The sequence below is a fragment of the Stenella coeruleoalba genome (assembly GCF_951394435.1).
Source record: "Stenella coeruleoalba genome assembly, chromosome: 13".
Taxonomy (NCBI): Eukaryota; Metazoa; Chordata; class Mammalia; order Artiodactyla; family Delphinidae; genus Stenella; species Stenella coeruleoalba.
The window spans coordinates 88,907,482-88,930,939 of record NC_137159.1 but is presented as its reverse complement, the minus strand read 5'-3'; the positions used below and the strand labels follow the sequence as shown (position 1 = coordinate 88,930,939).

General features: G+C 54.1%; 1 protein-coding gene across 3 annotated transcripts in view; it reads right to left on the bottom strand.

The window, feature by feature from the left end:
* PXDN (peroxidasin) overlaps positions 1-23,458 on the bottom strand; it is a 66,609-nt gene that overhangs the window by 5,326 nt on the left and 37,825 nt on the right. For 2 of the 3 annotated variants that reach the window (XM_079940352.1, XM_079940353.1), the window contains 12 exons: positions 21,880-22,049; positions 16,318-16,590; positions 15,099-15,215; positions 13,816-13,974; positions 12,970-13,082; positions 12,106-12,262; positions 9,405-9,513; positions 8,688-8,845; positions 6,143-7,646; positions 3,329-3,463; positions 2,815-3,023; positions 104-224 (listed from right to left, as the gene is read on the bottom strand). In XM_079940352.1, coding sequence (XP_079796478.1) covers positions 104-224; positions 2,815-3,023; positions 3,329-3,463; positions 6,143-7,646; positions 8,688-8,845; positions 9,405-9,513; positions 12,106-12,262; positions 12,970-13,082; positions 13,816-13,974; positions 15,099-15,215; positions 16,318-16,590; positions 21,880-22,049 — 3,225 coding nt within the window. The remainder of the gene's footprint in view (positions 1-103; positions 225-2,814; positions 3,024-3,328; positions 3,464-6,142; positions 7,647-8,687; positions 8,846-9,404; positions 9,514-12,105; positions 12,263-12,969; positions 13,083-13,815; positions 13,975-15,098; positions 15,216-16,317; positions 16,591-21,879; positions 22,050-23,458) is intronic. The other variant, XM_079940354.1, reaches the window with a different exon arrangement.

Below are 23,458 nucleotides of genomic sequence, written 5' to 3'. Positions count from 1 at the left end.
GCGCGTGGAGCGGCTGCATGGGTGCCCTTGAGGCACCCCCCCCACACCCAAGGGCCAGCTGGCAGGGTGCACGGTCCCAGGTCCCGGCGGGGCTCGGCCGTACCTTGGCATCTTCCCAGGCCCCGCATCCGTGGCTGGCTCGTCCTCCCGGTAGCTGAATTCAAGGGACCGCCTGCCTCGGAAGTGGTAGGAAAACGCGTTGAACTGTCCCCGGGTTCTGCAGTCTGCGGGCAAAGCGCAGACACGTTAGGGTCTCGAGTCCCACGAAGGGGACGTTAAGAACAGCTCGGCAAGTATCACTGTCCTTCCCGCAGGACACGCGGGGCGCTGAGGTCGGCAGCGCTGGAGGCACTGTCCCCACTCCCCTTCCCCTCCCCACCCCAGGTGAGCGGCCTGGAGCCCCCCGACCCCCAGTGCTGCCCCCCGACGACACCCTCCTCCGGGTGGGGCACGCGCCTGCTGTGCTGCCCACACGGGAGTGGTTGGCACTGTTTCAGTAACTTCTACAGTGACCTCAAAAGCGTGTGCATGTGTGTGTCTTCCTCTCCGTGACTCATCAGTCCTCACAGAGAGGCTGAAATTCCTAACTTTGGTCAAGAGAAAAAGACACGCATCCTCCCAAGGGCAGTTTCTTAGGTTTCTCACGTGTGCAGGTTTCGTACTTGGATTAAACAAATACACAATTAAGAGATGAAGGTTAAAGAAGTTTGGGTTAAGTGAGTCTTTTTTTTGCAGTACGCGGGCCTCTCACTGCTGTGGCCTCTCCCGTTGCGGAGCACAGGCTCCGGACGCGCAGGCTCAGCGGCCATGGCTCACGGGCCCAGCCGCTCTGCGGCATGTGGGATCCTCCTGGACCGGGGCACGAACCTGTGTCCCCTACATCGGCAGGCAGACTCTCAACCACTGCGCCACTGGGGAAGCCTGTAAGTGAGTCTTTTATAAACACTGAGGTGTCGATAACAGCTACCGACATTTGGTTCTGTCAAACCATAACTCTTTTTTTTCCACCACTTTTTAGATATGGCTTCTGGACTAAAATAAAAACAGATAAAGTTTATAGAGCATTCTTTAAGTTTTGTCAGCTGAGGGCTATGCCTGCTATTTCTAAGAGGAAAAGAATCCAGAAGAAAGGATGCTGGAAACTGTACCAGTGCCTAAGCCTCTGACTGTCCAGCGGAAGCAAGAAAAGGCTCTGGAACGAGGCACAGACGACGGAGCCTGGATCCAAGACTCAGGCTCTAGCTCTGGGCTGTGGCACACAGGACAGAGCCTGGATCCAAGACTCGGGCTCTCAGAGGACTTCGGGTTTCTGCAGCAAAACCCAGAAAACCTGTCTCTGTTCCTTTCTAAGCAGCTACAGGGAATCTATCTGGCAAAGTTATCAGAAAATGAAGATTCTGTATCTGAAAAGAAAGACTGGCTTTTTCCAATGATTTTCAAAGAGAACAACCGTCTGCAAACACAAGAATCAAATTCTCTGCCATGTGTGTGGAAAACTGTTGTGACCTTAATATACTAGTCAGAATATTTTTTTAAAAAAGCGAAAAAAAACACCAAGTTCCCAACAGCTATAAAAATCAGAAATTAATGCTTTGGAAACTTGGGCATGTAGCGAGCAAAATTTTAATTTTTATGTGAATTCTCCTACAACGTTGCAAATCGTATTCATTATATATATATATTTAACGTGTTATGTACCCCATGTATTAGTTACGTACATCATACGTACGCGCAGAGAGAAGCCACAGACACAGAATCACAGCAGACACACTCACTCACTCACAACGTGCATCGACCCAGATTTCAATACTTACTAAGGAAAATAACAGCTCATTAAAATTAACTACTAGGGAGAACAACCTGGCCAGGGCTATTCCTGCGGAAGTAACGAGGTGCGAAAGAAAACCGGTTTCTGCACCTGGTGTCCATCGCCAGCCGAAGGCGGAGGGCCGGGGGCCGGGGCTCTGGGCCCTCCTTGCCCACCTCACCTGCAGGGGCTCTGTGGCCCGTGGTGTTGCCCCAGGCTCGGGGCCCCATTTCCTCACCACAAGAGCGGGGTTACCCAGAATGGGTCCTCAATGTTCCCCCCATTGCAATGTTCCCTGGGTCTCTGATCACAGTTGGAATGAAACCAAAATTATGTTCAAATGAGAACGTGCCGTCGAGGTTAGCTACGACCCGGCTCGGGAATGCTGCGTAGGAGCCGCCTGGACGGCGCATCCAGAAACAGCCGCGGCGGCAGGACAGGCAGCGCCGCCTTCACGGGCTCCCAGGTGCCTGGGTGAGGCCGCCACGCAGCTGCCTGTCACACTCTCCACTTCCTCAGGAGGGGATTTATGGCACGTTTCTCTGCTTACACAAGCTCTTCTGGACACTGAGAACACACAGCACGCAGTTTTAAAATTAAATTTGATGTCTGGCAAGCTTTGCGATCTGTTTCTTGTTCATATTTTATCTGCGGGGACAGACAGGCAGGCTATGAAATGCAGACGTGTGATAGGTTTTAAAGAAAAGCTGGGAGCTAAGCTCATTAAACTTTTGCTGTCTGTTTCTTTTACCTAGTGGTTCTCATTGCTAACTCCTATCTCTTGGCATTACAAATTCTTCAAAACCATGACTTTAGTTATCCTCGGGTTCCACAGTACTGCTCGGTATGGACACTCCAGAATTTACAGTGACCCCTAGAGCCGCCCGTTTCGTGTTCTCACTGCTGTGCCGATTCCAGCCCGTGCGTTAGCGGGCATTAAGCTTCCACCCAAACTGTCGGTGAAGGAGGACGGACCCCGGTGAGCAGCAGGGCCCCGGGACGCCCACCTTCACAGCAGTCTTGCCACACGCGGAGGTCCAGCCGGGGGATCTCGTCACAGCTGCTGTACCCGTGGGGGAACTCGGCCACTCGGAACACGTCCCTCTGCACACGCGTGATGTTGTCTGAATTGTCGCACACGATCCGGGCCAGCGACGTCTGCTTGATCTGCGTGAGCTGGGCGGGGGTGAAGACCCCCGGGTTCTCATACCACAACCTGCGTTCCCCAGAACGAGAGCAAAGCTCAGGGAAAACACGACACGGAAAAGCCCAGGGGGCTGGTCAAAATATTCCCCACACTCAGTTTCGCCAGTGATGAGACGTAAGTGGCTCAATTAGGTTATCACTTAAAAATGGACTCAAACGTTACTGTGAGCCACTCAAAAAACGAAGACCAAGAAACCTGCACTAACGTCAGCAGGGGCAGCTCCTCTGATGGACCAGCACAGGCCACCTTCCAGAAACACTGCCGGCACACGGCCACCTACCGAATTACCTGGCGGCAGGTGCATCTGCATTTACCTGTCCCCGTCCCGCAGGCGCTTGAACTGCGTGCTCAGCAGACACATCAAGGTAGGCCCCAGGCGGCTGCCGGGGACCAGGTCCTCCACCATGAGGGCGGGAAACAGGTCGATGTTGAGCGGGGAGCCGTACAACCTACGAGACCAAGCAGAGCCTTCAATTCACTGAGCAAAGCCGTACCTGGTGAAGAGCACAGCAACTAGCGGAAGATAAAACCCTCGTGGCTTCTTTATCATTATTTGACGTTATTCAGGTCTTCACTTAGTAAAATCCACTTATTTCTTTAAAGCGTCTATCCATTATGTTTTAAAGAGGTGTTCCTATTTCCCGTTTATATACGCATGATAAAATACACACACGGATATATTTATTATACAAACCTTAGAGAAGCCAAGAAAACACAAGGAAGGAAATTAAAACCACACCTTTCCTGCCTATTTAGAGACAACTTGACATTTACTGGAAACCCTTCCAGTGTTTTTGTCATTGATACATACGAAGAATAAGCTACATACACAGCTAAAGACACGTTTTCAAAACAATACTGGGATCCTGCCGTACACTGAAAACACACTTGCTGTGAAGAAACTACTCACTAAGTAGGAATCGCACAAAAGACTAAGACAGCAAGGTCTGAATGTCCAAGAACAAACTTTTTCATCAAATTCTTCCAATTCCTTAGAAATAAATGCTTCCAAGCAAAGAGCTGACAACTTCTCTAACATCATTCTTATCTGATCTCTCCCGACACCCTGGGCAGACGCTAATGGCTTCGTTCCAGCTGCCACCCAAAGCTCCACTGGGCCTTTTAAGTTCATCCTGTAACCGAGACGCCTTTTCCACCTGCTTGGACTAGGGGTGCTGACTGCGGACAGGGCCGTGCGGGCCGTCCTCAGCGCTCCCCCTCTCAGGAGCAGGGTGAGCGCGAAGCTGCCGGAAGGGCATTCAGTCCGAGGACACGCCATCCTCGCTCTCCCCAAGTTCAAGGACGTTCACACTGAACTTTATACAAGTTCGAGGACGTTCACACTGAACTTTAGTTCAGATGGAAACACAGTCAGAAAGAGCCTTGCGAGTTTGGTTCTCCGCCTGCAGGGGCTTTTCCCAAAGGAGACACCCCGTTCCTGGGCAGGGCCCCCTTCCGTCTGCCCCCCACCCCTGGGTGACTGGCCACACAGGTGGGCCCCGCAGACCCCAGACCGAAGCAGGGCACCCTCCTGCTCACAGCCCCCCAGAACAGGCCACACTTCCCCCTCGCTGTGCACCCAGAAATGGACAGATCTGATCGGATGCCACTAACAGGTGCGAGCACACGCCCCCTTAAGCCCCGTCTAAAAGCCTCTCTTCCCTGACAGCGTCACTGTCCCACAGCTGGGACGCACTGTCCTGTGTTGTCACTCTGCCCGGGCACCTGTCTCATCCCCACTCGGTGAGTCAGGCCTGACGCAGAAGCGGGTAAGCGCGCGACTCTCCTGGGGGTGGATCACACTGACCGCCTCCCCAGGGTCCCTGGAACTCGAGGTCCAGGGCCCCCAGCCCCCAGCAGTGCTGAGCTGGGGAGCAGATGGCTTTGACGGACGCTGGGCAAAGGAAAGGAACACCAGGAAAGTGATCTCGTCAGTCTGGACAAGAACAACGGAGGATATTCAAGCATAAAGAACACAGACAGTCCACACACCCTAGCTGAGCAGCCCGTGCCACAAAGGTCTCTGTACCGGGGCAGCGTGCGTTTACGTAGCGGGCAACCTGACACTGTTATGTAAACAAACACCGGAACATCTTCAACTGTAGAGCGTGACGCTCACTTAGTCACAACCTGCGATAAACTACGAGTAAGAGTCATTTTCTCCGGAAGGCGCAGGCCAGGCCCTAAAGAACACGCCTGAACCGCAGTGTCAAGCGTGTGACCGAAGCATCAGCGATTTACCTCCTAGTGAGCAGGAGCGTCCAGAAAACGACCCACGTGGGCCTTTACAGAGAAGCATTTTTCCTTTTCAAAGCCGTTCTTTCAAATAGGAAAACATACTGTAAGTACACAGTGACCAGCGGGCTACAGGGGACCCTTGTGGGAAAACTCTAGTGAGTGGTTATTTCCATTAAAGACCCCCCCAGAGAGACTAGAACAATTAACGAGAAAAACAGGACTTAAGGAGCCAGGGCAGCCTGGACACGAGGGGTGGGGGCGGGGGAGTCGTGAGGACCCTGTCTGAGCAGCGATCTGGACGCAGAGATCCCGGGGAGGAGGCAGCCGCTACAGGCAGGAAGCCCCGTCCCGCCAGACGCCGGCCCCTCGTGGCCTGACAGGGCCGGCCCTGGCCTCTGCGGGCCCACGGAGGAGGGGCTGCCCGGGGGTCTCCAGGGGCCCTGCCCCGCGCGCTGGGCGTCCTCCACTTCCGTGCCCCCGGCCCAGTGAGCCCTCTCCCAGGAGCGGGGAGGCTGCTGCCTGTGACGGACAGGGGTGCAGGGGACGGGCGAGGGGCCCGGGTCTGGGGGATAGCGGGTTTAGGGAGAGGACTCCGGACAAAGCCTCATAGCTGGGGGCCCGCCCGTCCTGCGGCGCCAAGGGCTGGCGCTCCGGCTCCCAAGACTGCAGCAGGGTCTCTTCCCCGAAGCGCCCGCGGGCCAGTCTCGTCCTGCCCGACGATCTCATCCCTCCACACCCCTCCCATCAGGCCCGCCGGACAGGGCCCCTCATCTCTGAAGTCAAGCCTCAACCTGCCCCCTCCCCGTCTCCACGTGCCCCCCACCCCCAAGGCTGCACAGAGACTCAAATCCAGGGGCCACGACCCCCTTGGGCTGTCCCCCCACACCCACCGTTGCAGCTTCTCCCGGATCTCGGGGCTCCTGATCTCGTTCTTCAGGTCCTCGAAGGTGTGGGCGGCCGACAGGTTGCAGTAGACGCGGTAGTCGTGGTAGGGCGGGATGCCGTGGTCGCGGCCGCGCTGGATGTTGATGGCGGCCAGGTCCAGCGCTACCGTGTGCGCCATGGAGAAGAGGCGCTCGGTGAGCTCCGTGTTGAGCAGCTGGGACGGCACGCGCATCTTGCCCGGCACGCCGAACAGGCCACGGAGCAGCGGGTCGATGCCGCCCTCGTTCACGATGCGGAACGGGGAGAAGAAGGCCTTGTGCAGCGGCACATGGCCGTGCGCCACGGGCTGGAAGTTCTCGTCCAACCGCTGTAGCAGCGGGTTGACCAGCGTGTGCCCGAACCGGAAGGCGGCCGTGGCGAAGGCGTTGGAGATGCCGGCGTTGGCGCCCGGATCGTAACCACGGTACTCGCCCAGCATCTTCATGCCCACCTCGCCCAGCACCTTGGGCAGCCAGTGCCGGTAGGTGATGTGCTGCACCTGCGCCCCTACCACCTTGCGGGCCTCGTGGTAGACGGTGTCGCCATCCCAGTGCGGGTTCAGCGCCAGCAGCTCGGTGGCCACGCGGTTGTGCTCGCGGAACCACAGCGTGTGCATGCTGGTCAGGCCGAGCTGCTCGTTGGCGCGGTGGTCGCCAGCCAGGAAGCAGGGGATGGGGCTCTCGTTCTCGTCGCGCATGCACTCGGTGGGCGGCCCGGCCGCGAAGGGCAGCAGCGGCTTGCCCGAGCGCTGCACGATGCCCTGGCGCAGCAGGCCCCGCTGGCTGGCCAGGTCGCGGATGGCGCGGGCCTCGTGCTCGGAGCTGCCGTAGACGTTGGAGGCGTCGATGTACGAGGTGAGCTGGTTGATCTGCTCGCGGGGGTACACGGAGTTCATGAGCAGCGACGTCATGCCGCTGCCGCACACCGGGCTGGAGCGCACGAAGAACATGCAGCGCGCCCCGCTGCGCGCGCGCGGGTCATCAGGGGGGATGGCCACCGAGAAGCAGGGCGGGTCGCTGCTACACGTGGAGCTGCAGTGCTGCCCGTCGGAGAAGCGGGCCTGGCTCAGGGCCACCACCGTGGAGTCCAGGTCGTGGTCCAGGAACTGGCCCCACTGCATGAGCATGTGGGTGAACTGCTCGTCCGGGGTGATGGCCTCGGTGCCGATGAGGGCCGTGGACACCAGGCGGGGCATGGGCAGCGGGTGCCCGTGGTAGTGCCGGCCCGGGTCGATGCCACGGGGCGTGTTGAAGCCGTTCTCGTACACGGCCTTGAGCAGGCGCTCGAAGGCGGTCAGCGAGGCGCCCCACATCGGGTGCTGCAGGTTGTTGCAGGTGCCGTCGTGCGTCCGGTACTTCTGGTGGAAGCACATATCCGAGCAGTTGTTGACACGCCTGTGGGCCGTGCAGCCCGACAGGTTGGCGATCAGGCTCAGGTACTGCGGGGACACGAGGTCGTTGTAGTGGTAACCTGGACAGAAGGTGGAGACACGCCTCAGCAGCCCGGGCACCGGGCGGGCACGAGCGCTGTCCCGGGGCCCCTGCCAGCTGGGCCTGCCGGACCAAACAGCAGCGCCGGGACCCGGCAGAGAGCAAGCAGGGCGGTGAGGAAGCTCCCACAGGGAAGCCTGGGAAGGACCTGGCACACCAGCTCCCGCTCCACGCTCCCCCAGACCCGGCGCCTGGGGCTCCACACGCAGGGCCCACGCTCCCCACGTGGCCGCGGGGTGGTCACCACGCATCTCGCTTCTCCCTTCGGGACCCACACCCATGTACGTTTAAAGAAGACAGGTGGCAGCTCGCCTCTGCAGAGGACAGCGTCCCAAGCACCCCCATAGGGAAGCAGTAAAGAGACGGAGGTGACATTTCCCAGGCTGGGGGAGCAGCAGTCAGACACGCAAGCGCTGGAGGCCTGCACGAGAGAGGAGCTTTGCAGGGACAGGACACTGGGCTGCCGTCGCCACCTGGCGGCGGGCTCAGACCCGAGAGCCTGGCATCTCCCGCTTCCCCAGAGAGAAGCGCGAGGCTGGCACGCCTGCTCTGTCACAGCCACCCTGAGAAGTCCTGAACGGCTGAAGGGTCAGCAAGGAAAACGCTTCCTCCTAAACACTGTCTGGGCGCTAATCCCCCTCCGGCCCTGCAGAGGCTCGGGCGGGGCCCTGCAGCGGGCAGAGGAGCGGGTGGCTTCACCCTCGCCATCTGCGCGGCACCTGCTGGGGCTCCATCAGCGTCCTCTCTAACAGCCCCAACCTGGACCCACGGCCTCCGAGGGGCTCTCCTTGGTCCAGAGGCCCCGATGGTCAGAGCCCGGGGGCCAGGACAGCACGACCACCCGTGCTGAGCACATGTCAGGTCACCGCTGGGTCTCCCATCAGACCTGGGGAGCCACAGGACTGTCCCAGCTCAAGGCCACCCGCACGTGACCGTGATCATCACAGACCCCGGACCCGACAGGCTGGACGTCGTCATGGGGAAGGGATCTGCGGGGTGTGGACCCCGCCTGGGTACTGACTCGTTCCGTTCAGGTCCACCATCAGGCCGTGCTGCACGTGCTCCTGAATCAGCTGCAGCGCCCGCTCGAATATCTCCCCGGCCCGGGCCTGCTCCACAGTGTAGGGGTCCCGTGGGTACCGGAACAAGGCCAGCAGGTCGTTCGGGGAGCGGGGCCGGCTAGCGGGTGTTCGGGAAGAAAAGGGAAGAACGGAACAGATGACTGAGAACAAAGGTCACTCGCGCCCAAAGGAGAATTATCGCTCTTAAATACTTCTGTGGCTACGTTTCTACAGACACAAGGTATCGTACCTTACTCATCCCAAGCGGAAGGCAACAAAACAAACGAACAAAACCAAAAGACACTAAAAACAAATAATTAATTACGTCAGTAGAAAAAAACACCAATATACTATCTCAGTTCAAATGCAGAAAAAACACGCTAGAATTGCCAAGATGAACAAATGCACGAAGGGCTTAGGAAATACTTTGTTTTTGCCAAGTCACTGAGTAACAAGCCAAAATAATGAGTCAAAAAATGGTTTAAATGTTCTATTTGTGAATCATAGTTCAGTTTCTACTTGGAAAGGAGCATCTTTCTGTTATCTTAACCCCCAGCAAAGTTAACACCAACACTGTTTATTGATTTTCAAATTAAAACCGTGTTTTGTTCCCATCAAACCGGTGAAAACTGCGTCCGAGAATCACCCTCTGAAGCCCCGCCCGCCTTTGCAAATACCTGTCAAACAAGTGCGTCCGCGTGGAGTTTATGGCTCTGTCCACCGTCGCGATTGCTTCAACAATGGATGAGGCTACAAATGGGTCCCCGTTCCTACTGACATCGGGAACTAGGAAATGCGAGGTCGCAAGTCACCGGAAAACGTGCACACAAGTGAGTCAGAGAATAATGTCTAGCCTCTACGTCACTTAGACTGAGGCATACTTTTCTCCAATGTTATTTCTACTTTTCACACCGAACCTTAAGTTATGTCATCACAAATTCTACGAGAAGCTGTTTTCAAACTGTATGGAAGTTGCAGACGCTTAATTTTTTAAATCATGGGATGCCCCATAAAAGGACAAGGTAGTTGTAACTTAAAACACTGAAGTTCTTCTACCAAAGCATCGCCCAACAGGGGAGGCGCTGACTCAGGCCCACCCGCCAGAGCAGCTGCCCTGCTGGGCGGCGAGTGTGGTGCTTTAATTTCCGGTGGATTCTGTGTTCCTCCCATCAGAGGTCAACCTGCCTGGGTGCTGGATCTCTGCCCGCCCACCCTCCCGAGCCTCTGCTCTCCCTTCACCGTATCCCCCAAAGGAAGGATCAGACGTTCTTACACCCAGCATGTGTGCATGTGGGCACGCACACATGACCACATGTGCACACGCATACGTGGCCATATATGCACACACAACTATACACGCGTGCACGTATGTTCACGCGCACTCAGGCACACTCGGACACACCTGACACCTCTGAAGCTACGGCTCCCTTTCTACTTTCCTCTTTTCATTCCTTTTTCACTTAATACTGACATTTTTCTAGCGTTTAGAGTTGCTAAATAAAATAACCTTGTTCCAACCAATCTTTTATCTTTATTTTTCAAAATGTCTCATGCCAGGTCACCAACAGCATGCATTTTAATAAACGGTATCCTTTGCCTTCAAAATACTCGACCTTCTAGAAAACCTGACACGGCTGATAATGTCCTTATTGAAATGTTGCCTTCACTTGGTTCTGGGATACACACCCCTCCCTCCTGGAATACATCCCCCTCCAGACTGGGACATATGCCCTCCTGACACCGATCTCAAACAGAGCCCCAATTTACTAATTTTTAGAAGCTAGTATTTTTATGTCATGTGTTAGACAAACGGACAGAACAATCTTACGTAATTGTATTACCCTAATATTTCATTACTACCAATGATTTAAACTGACTTTGTTTTTCTTCAAGCAACGATCACAGAAAAATCATCCCAAAACACTTACTTATATGCCTTAGAAAAGGGGTAACGGAAATTCACTAAAATGTTCCGGGTGGTTATTTTTGGGGAGTGGGATTATGGGTGGGAGATTATTTTTAAACTTCATGTGTAACTAATTCATGTTAAAGTAACATTATTTTTCAAGTATAAAAACAAACATTAATTGAGAAAACACTGTTTCTAAGTCAGGAGATTCACCGATTTAATTATAATCACTTCACACTCTAATATAATGGAAAATAAGGTCATTTAACATTTCCCCCCTCAAAAAAAAGGTTTCCAGTTTCGCCTTTACTGCTGTCTGCAGGTGCCCACAGGCTCCAGGCACCGTGCAGGGAGTGTGGAGTATGGGGTGTGAGGTGTGGGCATATAAATTAACCAGACCCAGGCAGGTCTGAGGCTCACCAGTCCTCGGGGAAGGCAGATTAGGTGATTAAAGTGGAAAAGGCAAAAACGCACATGCAGGTGGAGGATGTTTCCTGCGGGAGGAACTGGGGGATCGTCCAGAGGAGGGGCCTGGGTGTGGAGGTTCTGTTACCCGAGAACTCAGGCTTTCTGTGCCGGGGGGTGGCAGGTGAAAGCGGGGCACAGAGAGAGCTGGAGACAAAGTGCAGGTCTGGGTCGAACTGTAAGACTTTATGCAGGGACTTCCCTGGTGGAGCGGTGGTTAAAAGACTCCACACTCCCAATGCAGGGGGCCCGGGTTCAATCCCTCGTCAGGGAACTAGATCCCACACGCACGCTGCAACTGAGAGTTCGCGTGCCGCAACCAAGGAGCGCGAGCTGCAACTAAGACCCAGCGCAACCAAATAAATGAATAAAATATTTTTTTAAAAAGACTTTAAGCCAAGCTACAGGCTGTGCATTTTACCCTGTTGGCCCAGAACACATGGAGTGTCAGAAAGGTGGAGGTGACACCTGGATGGACCAGGTGGGGGGGCTGGAGGGGATGCCCTGGGTGAGCTCTGCAGGCCGGCACAGAGCCGGGGTCCACCTGGCTCTAGGGACACCAACCAGATCCAGGGAAGGGAACGGTCCTTGATTATCTGGGGGTTTAAAATGAAGACTCAATACACGCCAGGACCGCACAAGGCCACACACACCCAGAACAGAGAGAAACAGAGTGAAGGGGCCGGGATTCTTTCACAGCAGTGACTACGTCTGTGCTTTGCCACATGGCGACCGTAAATGACATGCTGTAGAATTTGAGGGGGTTTGGGTGACCACTAAACCAACCAGGAAACCCAGAGCGAGGCAAGATCGCCAAGGGCACGACCACATCGGCCTGCAGCGCCTACAGCAGCAGGAGGAAGGACGGCTGTGCCTCTCTGGACCCCGCCCACCTCCCTGCAAGGTTGGGCTGTGCTGTCTTCAGATAACGCCCAAACCCCCAAGCTCCCTGCTCTCCTCGGTCGCCTCCGACCGCGCGGGGAGCGTCGGTGCTGCGGGCTCACCGTGCACGCTGAGCACCGTGCTGACCGCCGCCTGCCCGATCGTGTTCCGGGCTGAGCACTCGTAGCGGCCGGCGTCCGCAGGCCCCACGTCGTGGATGGTCAGGAAGCCCTCGGGGCTAATGTGGAATTTCCCGCTTTCTGTCACCTGGACCCCATCCTGCAGCAAGATAAATGGAAGAAACGGTGGGGTCAGACTGCGGAGCAGAGGCATCTGCCCTGGAGAGGAGCACCACCTGCCAGGACCTCGCTCATGGGTCCATCACGGTGGCTGTGCTGAGACCCGCCGACGCTGGCAGGAGCTCGCCCGACGCCAATTCAAGGGGATGAACTTCTCCCACCTGCTCGCAAAGGACCCAGAAGAACTTAAGACCTCACTCTGGGACGTCCCTGGACCTCTGGGGTGCGCGTGCCGGGGCGTGGCCACAGACGGCAACCTTCCTGGGCGTGTACGGGGGTGGGTGGTGCGGGAGAAGCCAGGATGCCTGAGCCACACCCAGCGAGGCCGAGGCTGCAGGGCCCTGCGACCCCGCACCTCCCTCGCGGGGCGCCACTGCACGACCTCCAGTGCATGACCTCCAGGGACAAGTTCCATATTAAAACGCTTGCTTGCAATGAAACACTGATATTCATTTCTTTACTGGGCTTAATAAGAACAACAGAGAGAAATGAAACAACAGGAACCTTCTCTAGTGATTACGGGACCAAGGATCCAACAAAAGGGTTTTCTTTGCTTTTGTCACCAAAAAGGACTCGTAAAGGAGCACGTCCAAAGTCTGTCTCATTTTGTTTACACCACGGCTGCCTTCCAGCTACGGGGGGTCTGGAGAAGCAGCGGGCAGGGGAGCCACACGCCGCAGCCCTTACCTTGTTCCAGGTGATGGCGGGCTCAGGCTCCCCCTGAGAGCTGCACGGCAGCTGCACGCTGCTGCCCACCTCCACCGTCGTGTCACTGGGGATGCTGGTGAACACCGGGGTGACTGCAAGGCAAGGGACACGGGCTGACACACGTGGAGAACCCGGGAGACTCCTGATTTGTTCCAAAAGCTTCAGGCGAGCAGAGGCCCCGCCTTCGGTCCGGGCAGGCCCAGGGCACGGAGCGCTCCCGCTGCAGCTGCCGGAGCCCAGGAGCCGGACGGGACCGAGGGACGGTCCAGGGCTGCCAGCCTCCACCTGCGCGGCAGCATCTGGTCTGTCCGCACGGCTCCGGTGTGCTTGGGGCGGCCTGGGGCTGCCAAGTCCAAGCCCCCCCCACCCCTCAAGAGCTGGTGACGGGAGAAAGCAGGGGACCAGCTGATGACCTCACCCACGGGCCGCCCACTGTCCTGCCTGCTCAGCACCGGAGCAGACCCAGGCCCCGACCCCCAGGGACCCTCTGCAGGCAGCCCCCCTCCGCGCCCACCCCCCAGGCCATCACCCCTCCTGCTTTCCTCTCCCGGCTCTCCACAGGGACCCGGGGCCAGCAGGAGGCAGAACCTCGCGTCCAGGAGGACATGGGGGCCTGTTCCCGGGTCAGCCGGTGCTGCTGGGTCCGGGGCCACCTTGCTCACCCCCAGGGAAGGCAGGGATGACACAGTGACATAACGTGACCCGTGTCCCACATGCTGCACTGTCCTCACTGCCGACACGGGAGAGACAGGCTACGACGACGGCCTCGGGATGCGCGTCTGGGGGACGGTCCGTCGCAGGGAGGGGTGCGGGACCACTGCCTACCTCGGGCCTGGACTGTCAGGTGCGCGGTGACACTCTGGGAGCCGATGATGTTGACGGCCTGGCACTCGTACTGGCCCTGGTCGTGCAGGGCGACGTCCGAGATCCGAAGGGTCCCTGACGACAGGACCAGGTGCCGTCTGTCCACCGACAGCTGGCTCCCTGCAAGGTGGGGATGCACTCTCAGTGCCAGGGATACACGGACACAAGCCTGGCCTTAGAGGTGGGAGACGGGAGCCTCAGGGTCAGGCAGAACCCTCGCTGAGGGACAAAGGGGTCGCAGAGCTCGTCTTCCCCAGATCTGGCCTGGAGTCACCGTCCCGGCCTTTGTCACACACCTGTGCGTGTGCGACAGTTCAGGGACAAATAGCACACAGACCCGGCCCCCCCGAGACTCTCCAGAGAAGGAGCAAGGGGCAGGGACCAGGGGGTCGAGGGCTAAGTAAGCAAGAGCCGGGGTGGTGTGCAGACTCGGAGACAGGGGGAGGCCGGTCCCAGGCTGGGCACAGAGGGATGGGGGTGGAAAGGGGACGAGGGATGGGAAGGCATCGCGGGCTGGGAAGGGGATGGGGCTGGTGCTGCTTGAAGACAAGCAGCTCCCCAAGTAGGAACGAGCCTCTCCTCCCGAAAACATGGAGCTCTCCTCTCGTCCAGGTTGCTCCCAGGATCCCTGGAAATGGCCCCTCAGGGGCGGAAGGGACGGTAGTGCCCTTTGGTCCAGCGCTAGTCACCCCCTCGATTCCAGAGCAGACCCTGATGGTCCACCAACGTGGGCACCTGCCTCTCCGCAGCCTTCCCGGCCAGGCTGCTGTCACCCCCCTGGGGTGATGGGCTGGGCCTTCCCCACATTGTGCGCCCAGCAGCTTCCCAGCTAGAGAAATCGGCTGAGGTCCCACCCAAGGAGTTAACGTGGTCAAGTCACAACACCTCTTGGGGAGCAGCAAGAGAACTCTGGGAATTCAAGTGAGAAAGTCATATATACGGCACATGTGTTCTACCACCAGTTTCTAGAAGGTTCTATCTGCACATTAGTAACTCTGCTCCAGAGGCTAATTCGGTGCACACTGAAGGCGGGACCCAGACTACTCGGGAGGAGACGGGCCCGACATCCAGGCCCTCGGTGCGGACAGGTCTCCTGTCCTGTGTGTGCGGGGGTGGCCCGTGACATTACGTGCCCGCAGCTCTGGGTCACGCCGGGTTCAGCCAGCGCCGGCCTGCCCGGGGGGTCCGAGTCCCAGGAAGGGAAGGACGGAGGGAGTGGGTCACCGTCCTGCCCGACACCTCACCTCCTTTCGTCCAGGCAATGACCGGCTGTGGGTAGCCCTTCGCCTCGCAGTGGAACTCAACTGTCTGACCCTCGATGACAGCTCTGTCCTGGGGCGTCACGGTGAACTGAGGAAGCGCTTCCGGAGGGAAAGACGTTGGAAACGCAACATTTAGGAGACAGCTTTGGGTGAAAACGCCATTTTGAAGGCACACCGCCCGCCCTCCAAGAGTCCCACCAGGACCCCGACTGTGGGTGCAGCACCCCGAGCAGAGGAAGATGCCGGAAAGTGAAAAGGAAGAAACCAAACGCTGGCGATTCTCAGCGTCACACTGACAAGCGTGCAGAAGACTCTTAATCTAACAGCACTGAGGCTACAACACAGAACACAGGTAACGACCCCCTTCAGCTCCTGGAAGGGGCCTGACCTGAAGAGATTCACCTCACTCCTCAACCTAAACTAGTATTTGCAAATGGTATAAAATGTCATCTAGTGCAACTGTGCATAGTGACAGGAGTTACTTTATTATTACTGGGTGGAAAAAATTACAGAGTAATATATGCAATATAATTCCATTTTTATAAAAGCAACCACCACAATCAAAAAAGGTAAAAACCAGTGACATGACTGCTTGGTCAGAGGTGCAAAGAAAGGGCCAGAGGACGGATTAAGGACCAACTTTTAGTGACGTGGCTTCCACTGGGGACAGAGGAAGCGGAGTGGGGGACAAAGGAAGCCGGTGGGGACAGAGGAGAAGGAAAGACCTCATTCTCTGCATTTCACACTTCTGTGTTGTCCCAGCGCTTCTTAACCAAAGTCCCGCTGGGCAATTTATTTGAAAACTAATAAACTCATTACAGAGTCAATTAAGGAATTTGGAAACACACAGCATTAAGTCTTAAAACTATACATATTCTCAGACCCTATGTCCAAAAATTGACCCTAAGGAAATTCCAAGACGTGTGTAAGACATACTGATTCCGTACACGCAGGCCTTGGTGAATTGGCATGCGTGCCCACATTCGCGTGGGGAACACAGCAGAAAACTAAAGCTCTGACCACCTAAAGCCTGCACTTGGAAAATAAACATATCACCAAGTCCCACCGAAGGTCAGATGTGATAGGAGAGGATGAAGCAGGACCCGGGACTGGAAGACCAGGCGGAGCCCGCGGAGGGGCTGGCTTGAGGGCAAGCCAGGGAGGCTGCGGGGAGCCGGGGCCTCTGCGTGGACGCTCTCACCTTGGACGATGATGAAAGCTGTGGCGTGGATGCTGTCCACGGTGTTGGAGGCGAAGCAGGTGTACTCGCCACTGTCCTCCCGTTCCACGTTCTGGATGTAGAGGCCGCCGGACGGCGTGATGCTCACCCGCGGGTCAGCGGGCAGGGGGGTCCGGTCGCCTCTGGTCCAGGTGATCCTTGGCGGGGGGTGGCCCGTGGCGCTGCACTCCAGGGTCACACTTTCCCCCACCAGCACCTCCGTGTTCTGGGGTTGGATTACAAAAGCAGGGCGAGCTGTCACAGGAAACACAGATTCAGAATTAAAATCCTCCAGTGTAGCAAATGTTTTTGCTTGGCGTTTCTATTTTCATGCTATTCATTCTAGCTATTAAAGTCTAAAATAAGTAAAACAGAAACAACACAATTGCACACTTTGTCTCCTTTCCTTTTTCAAGAAATGTGCAGACCGCAAAGAGGGTCCGTGGCCTCAGGTCAAACCACCATCAGCAGCCCTGACTGACTGATTCCTTCTTCAGACATGGACCAAACTCTGCAGAAGTCTTACTTTTTTTAAATTCTAAATGTATATGTCAGTCTTTTCAGTAAACCTTGCTAGTAGTTCTTACTGGTTATAGAACATTGTTTTTAAAGGGTATTTAGAACATATAGAAATAACAAATTTCCCTCATTGAAAGAAAAATACAAATTAATACTCTAAAGAGATGGTTATAATGATGATTACAATGAGATGATTTTTCAACTCTAAATCCAGAAAAAAAACCCCACACACTTATCACTGAGCTTCTGTGTCGAGCACGTGAAGAAACAGAACTCTCACACGGGGGTAGCACAAGTTGCCACGGTCCACCTGGACAGAAACATGGCCACATACATCAAAACTAAAAATGCCTTCACCCTTCTACCCAGAAATTACTCTGCTAGGAATGTACCCCACAGATACCTGTTGGCCAAAAAGTTCGTTCGGGTCTTTCCATGTTACAGAAAAACCCAAACGAAATTTTTGGCCAACCCAATATTTTTTACTGGCTTGTAAAACAATATATGTACAAAAAGGGGTTTTTATTACTGTGTTGTTTCTTCAGGCTGACATCCTGACCCACAATTTTCCAATCCAAAAATAAAATATTTTTTCATAACTTCTTTCCTTGGTCTCTCTAGCACGAGGCTACTCACAATCTCCATTTATTCCGCTTACTGTGAACATCCGCTCAGTTTGCTACAGGATTTTATATACTGATTGGGTGGGGCATTGTCCAAGATTCTGTGATGGTTCAAGTCAGTAAATGGATTACGTATCATGTGGCCCTTCTGAAAAAAACCCCCAAGTTTCCACATTTCAAACCACCTCTGGCCCAAAGGGTTTTGGATAAAGAGAGGAGACCCGTGACATGTACCCCAAAGGGAACGGGTTACACAGATGTTTCGTCTGGATAATGGGATTCCATGCCACCACCCATAAAAAGGGCAAGAGTAAGGAAGTCCCTCATATGTTGAAATGAAAGGTCTCTAACATCCAGTAAGTAAGAAGTAGCCCTGGCCTTGCAGGCACTGGCAGTATTTTCTAGAAGGAGGTTGGATGGAGGTGGGAATTACGTGGACCAGGGAAGGAGACAGGAAAGAGACTTCTCTACATCTTTTCTTGTTTGTTCATTTTTATTTTTTATTTTTAAACTACTTTATTTTTTTCTTCCAGTTTTATTAAGATATAATTGACACACAGCACTGTATACGTTTAAGGTGTACAGCATAATGATTTGACCTACATCAGTGGTTTGAATTACAGTAGTTACCAAAAGAAGTTTAGTGAATATCCATCACCTCCTACAGATACAAAAGAAAAGAAAAAGGAAAAATATTTCTTCCTCGTGAGGAGAGCTCTTCGGATACTTTTGCTTATTTTTAAACCCCACTTATCACACATCTAAGTAACAGTGGATCATAGAAAACACAGAAGTGACATTTAATGTTAGCGTTTCCAGAGGATGGCAAACTGGAGATGTGGAGCCACGCACAGGGGCAAGAACCAAAGGCGAAGCCCATCTAGAGGCATTGGCACGGCCCTGCAATTGTACATGTGGCTTGTAGGACCCTTAGGAGATGGAAAGATGAGGACACCCCAGGATGAGAGCCAGACAGAAAACTCTAGGACGGGTCCCCAAAATGCTCCACCATCAGTACGAGAAAGAGAAAGTCAGCTCCTACCCCCAGCCCCCCGCAGGGACCTCTGCTGAGTAGAAGGGAGAAATAAACCTCATGTCAGCCTTTATCAACCCAAAGTGGGCCGTCATATAGGCCTGCTGTCTACTTCACACTACGTTAGGCAGAAGGAAAGTGATCTCAGTGGAAGAGCTGAGATGCAGGAAGAAATAAAAAGAACTGGAAGTGATAATTACACGGTACAGCTAGACAAACATTAACAGTACAACATAACAACCTTTTATACATTAAAAAAACAGAACTCAGCCTAGAAACTAAGGTGGGTAGTTATATTTGAGACAAACGTAAAGACAGTAACTGTAAACGCTGATAATTTAAGAATGCACTTGAAATTTCTCTAGAATAATCACTTACAGAAAAGAAATAAGGTATATAACTTCCAAACTAGAAGTAGGAAATAGAAGATGAAAAAAAAATATTTCAAAACAAGGCAAGAAACATAGAAAAGGTTGGATAAATTGTCCAAAATAAGAGGCAGAATTTATAAATCTGAATTGCTAACCACAATAAATGTATATGGACTCGTTTTTAAAGTCAGTGTGAGTTTTTTAAAAAAACTCTAGCTCTATGCTGTTTACAACAAACACCCAAAATATACTAATATAGAAAAAGCTTCAGAAATAGAGTCACAGGGCTTCCCTGGTGACGCAGTGGTTGAGAATCTGCCTGCCAATGCAGGGGACGCGGGTTCGAGCCCCAGTCTGGGAAGATCCCACATGCCGCGGAGCAACTGGGCCCGTGAGCCACAACTACTGAGCCTGCGCATCTGGAGCCTGTGCTCCGCAACAAGAGAGGCCGCGATAGTGAGAGGCCCGCGCACTGCGATGAAGAGTGACCCCCACTTGCCACAACTAGAGAAAGCCCTCGCACAGAAGCGAAGACCCAACACAGCCATAAATAAATAAATAAATAAATAAAATAAAATAAACCCCAAAAACCTGTAGGTTATTAAAAAAAAAGAAAGAAATAGAGTCACAGATATAAAAAACAAACTTGTGGTTACCAAGGGGGAAGGGAGGGGGAGGGATAAATTAGGACATTGGGACTGACATATACACACTACTATATATAAAACAGATAACTAATAAGAACCTGCTGTACAGCACAGGCAACTCTTTTCAATACTCTGTAATGACCTATATGGGAAAAAAAAATCTAAAAAAGAGTGGATATATGTATAGGTATAACTGATTCACTTTGCTGTACATCTGAAACTACTGCATTGTAAATCGACTATACTCCAGTAAAAATTTTAAAAAAAACGTAAAAAAGAAAGGTTCAGAGCAAAATGATGGGAAAAGTATAGCTGACAAACACTAATCAAAAGAAGTAGGTTGCATCCATATAAAATCAAACTAACCTTAAGGCAAAAAGCATTAATAATCAAAAGTTTAGTTCATGAGGAAGACTAAAAACTGCAAACTTATATGCCCCTAATAATAGCTTCAAAACAGATAGAGTACATTTAGCCCTTTGCGACTCATGGAGACTTACAAATGGGTCCATTATCATTACCTACGTCACGGTGTTGGCAAACCTCTGTAAAGGGCCACAGAGCATACTGTGTGGGCTTTTCAGGCCTAAATCTTTGCATGTGATTATGTTCCAATAAAACTTAATTAACAGACATTGAAATTTGAACTTCATATAATTATCATGTATCCTAAAATATTACTCTTAAGTTGTTCACATAAAAATGTAAGACTTTTTTTTTTTTGCGGTACACGGGCCTCTCTCTGTTGCGGCCTCTCCTGTTGTGGAGCACAGGCTCCGAACGTGCAGGCCCAGCGGCCATGGCTCACGGGCCCAGCCGCTCCGCCGCATGTGGGATCCTCCCGGACCAGGGCACGAACCCGTGTCCCCTGCATCGGCAGGCGGACCCTCAACCACTGCACCACCAGGGAAGCCCAAGACACATTTTTACTTCAAAGATCTTGGAAAAACAGGCAGTGGTCCAGGTTTGGCAGCCCCTAGTCTAGGCTGGCAGGCTGCCACTGGCTGACCCACTCACTCTGCAGTGACATTCCAGTCACGGACTGTAGGAGACCCTCCCTGTGCATTTTAGGGAGCAGTGCCAACATGCACAGACTAGTGCACTAAAGAAGGCTCTCGTGCCCGAGAGAGAAACAAAAATTCAGATCAAAAGGGGTTAGATTTGGAACTCTCCGGCCACAGAGAGATTTTAATATTCCCAGCTAGGAATCAATTATTCCGCTAACACAGCAACTTTGCTAAGGAAATGCACTGTTTATGCTCTATTACTCCCTTTTGTCCTCTGACATATACCTACAGAACTGCACCACTCTGTTCAGTATTTTGTGGGTTTCCCTGTGCCTGACAAATGAAGTGCAAGCCCCTTCTGTGACCGGGAGCTCTAACGTGTCTGTGGTACGTTCACAGCCATGTGACTTTCCAAAGATGCTGGGCGCCGTGTCCCACTCGGGGAACATGGGGTTAAAGGGCTTTGATGTGGCTGCGATGTATGCGCTGCACTCCCCCGAAGGGAAACCCGACAGCTGGGAGTCTCACTCATCAGTAAACCTTGACTGTGCCTATGCTGGGGTGAACCAAGTGATACAAAGGTCTCGTACTAGGAATCTAATCAAAGAAACCCACAAACCACTTATCTTGGGATTGAGGGTACTGCAATGCCCTGAACGATAAACCATGAGGGAAACACAGACCCTGGCCCACCTACACGACAATGACACAGGCCCATGGAGGCGGCCTGGCCACCTGTGCTCTTCCAGCAGCCATGGGGGATCAGGCCCACCCTGGGCTCTGCTCCAAGGGCCACAGCTCCTCTTCTGACCAAGGCTCCAAAAGTCAACACTTCGACAAGGGCGGGGTCTGTAACCTGGTGGGACCCAGGCCACAAGGCCACAGCCGTGCTGCCTTTGGCTCAATCTTTTCAGTTCAGGTGCCAATATTTTAGACCTGGGAATTCTGCATACAAATTCAGATTTCTGGCTTCTTTTAAAACAGCCAAAGCCCTTAGCACAAGAGAGAGCCCACTGCCAACAAGTGAGAGGAGCCCCTGGGACCAGCGTGAGTGGGAGGTGTCGGGGGACGGGGCACGTGTCTGCCCAGGTGTCCACAGCTCCTCCGCACTGTGCTCCCAGCAGCGCCTGTCTCTACTGTCCACTCTGAGTGGCCGTCCTGGATTAGCGGTTGATGGTGGACCAGGGCAATGGTTGGGGGTCACCTATGACCCTGAGCTGACCCTGCTGTAGCAGCTTAAACGGGAGACCTCGGTGTTTGTCTTTTACCACCAGGTGCAAACAAAGAAGGGAGTGGACCGGGAAGAAGGTGGGCTCTAAGTGTCTGAGTGAGCACTCAACGTACCTGGAGACCCGAAGTACCTGAGGGTCACCTCCTGCGTCTTTACCTCTCCGGCCACGTTTTTCGCCATGCACTGGTAGATGCCCTGGTCTGTCTCCCGCGTGTTCTGGATCATCAGGGTCCCATCATCCAACAGGTTCAAGCGGGAGTCCGTCTTCATGCTCAGCTCGTTACTGGAAAGACAGACCTGGCAGGCTCAGGCTCTGAAGCAAGGAAACACCTGGTCCCCCGCGGCGGGCTTCTGTCCGGCGCGGAGGCCCCAGCCTGGAGGCATGCAGCACCTGGAGATGCGGGGCCTTAACTCGCCTTCCTGGAAACTCTCCTTCCCAGCAGCCTGACTTACCGGCATTTCTGGAAAAAGTGTTCATGCACTGTGTTTATTTGCATCTGTGATTAACTCACATATTCACTTTTATCATTTACATGTTCAACCTACAAATGTTTCAAAGTGGTCCTCGTTCCAAAGGGAAAAAATGAACAGAGTGGAAAAAATTCGCAGGAAAACTTTCCCTTCGTTTCTGGCAAATCCATTCGAGGCAAAGGGGTAGAAACATTTAAGTTATTAAAAGTGGAAGATTACAAACGTCCCCAGAACAACACCGCCACTGTTCGAGGGATTTCCCAGGACCCCTCTCAGAATCCAGGTGCCCACAGGCTACAGACCCGGCCGCGGGAGGCGCTGTCCGGTTCCCCGCCCCCCTCCCGCATGCTGTGCTCCACCTGCACCAACCACGCCGCCAAAACCGGCCTCTCCGTCCTTCACGAGCACTTCCGGACGGAGGCAACAGGCCCCTCAGGCCCCATGCGTGAGGCTCTTCCTGACGTGGCCCAGTTTTCTCCACAGACGCCGTGAGCCCCGGGGGAGGCTGGGCTGCTGCAGATGGGCCCCGGGGCGCAGCCGTGCACCAGACGCCGGCCTGGGGCCTTGGGTCTCCCTCTGCCGTGACTGGCTCTGCGATGCTAACTCTTAGCATCAAAGTGTTGACTTACAAACGTGGGTGTGACCACTCACGAATGCAGGTGTGCTGGCCTTGAGCGAATCTGTGCTTCTCTGCCTTTTGAACGCACACTCCCCAAAGGAAGCTCTCCCGTGTTCGCTCTGTAATTTACCTCTTGCCACCCTCAGAGCTGTCCCAGATCCCAAGGCACTGGGGACAGGCCAGCATCTCACGTTCCCCACACAGCTCTGGCCCCGAGCCCAGCGTCAGCTGCGCTAGGTCGACGACAAAGTCAGGCCTAGAACCACTCCATGCCTCCGTGGCAGGTGCATCTCGGGTGACCCCCCAGGCTCGCTGCCCTGTTCTCCTGTGCAAACACCGCTGGACTCGAGAGCTGGTGTCAGGGGCCCATCTCCTCTCACCATCGCGACTAAACCCAGCCAGGGGCTCTACGGGCCACACTGAACCCACAGGAGGCTCTGTTGGTGAGTGAGCGCAGGCGGGGTGCTAGCGTTTACAGCAAGCAAGGGGGCAACGACGACAACGTGGCCTCCCGCGGAGGTTTCCTGCCCAGGACTCGGTTCAAAGCGGATGCGTGCAGGTGCCGCCCTTCAACCCAGACGACCCTTGGTGGTCTGACCCCC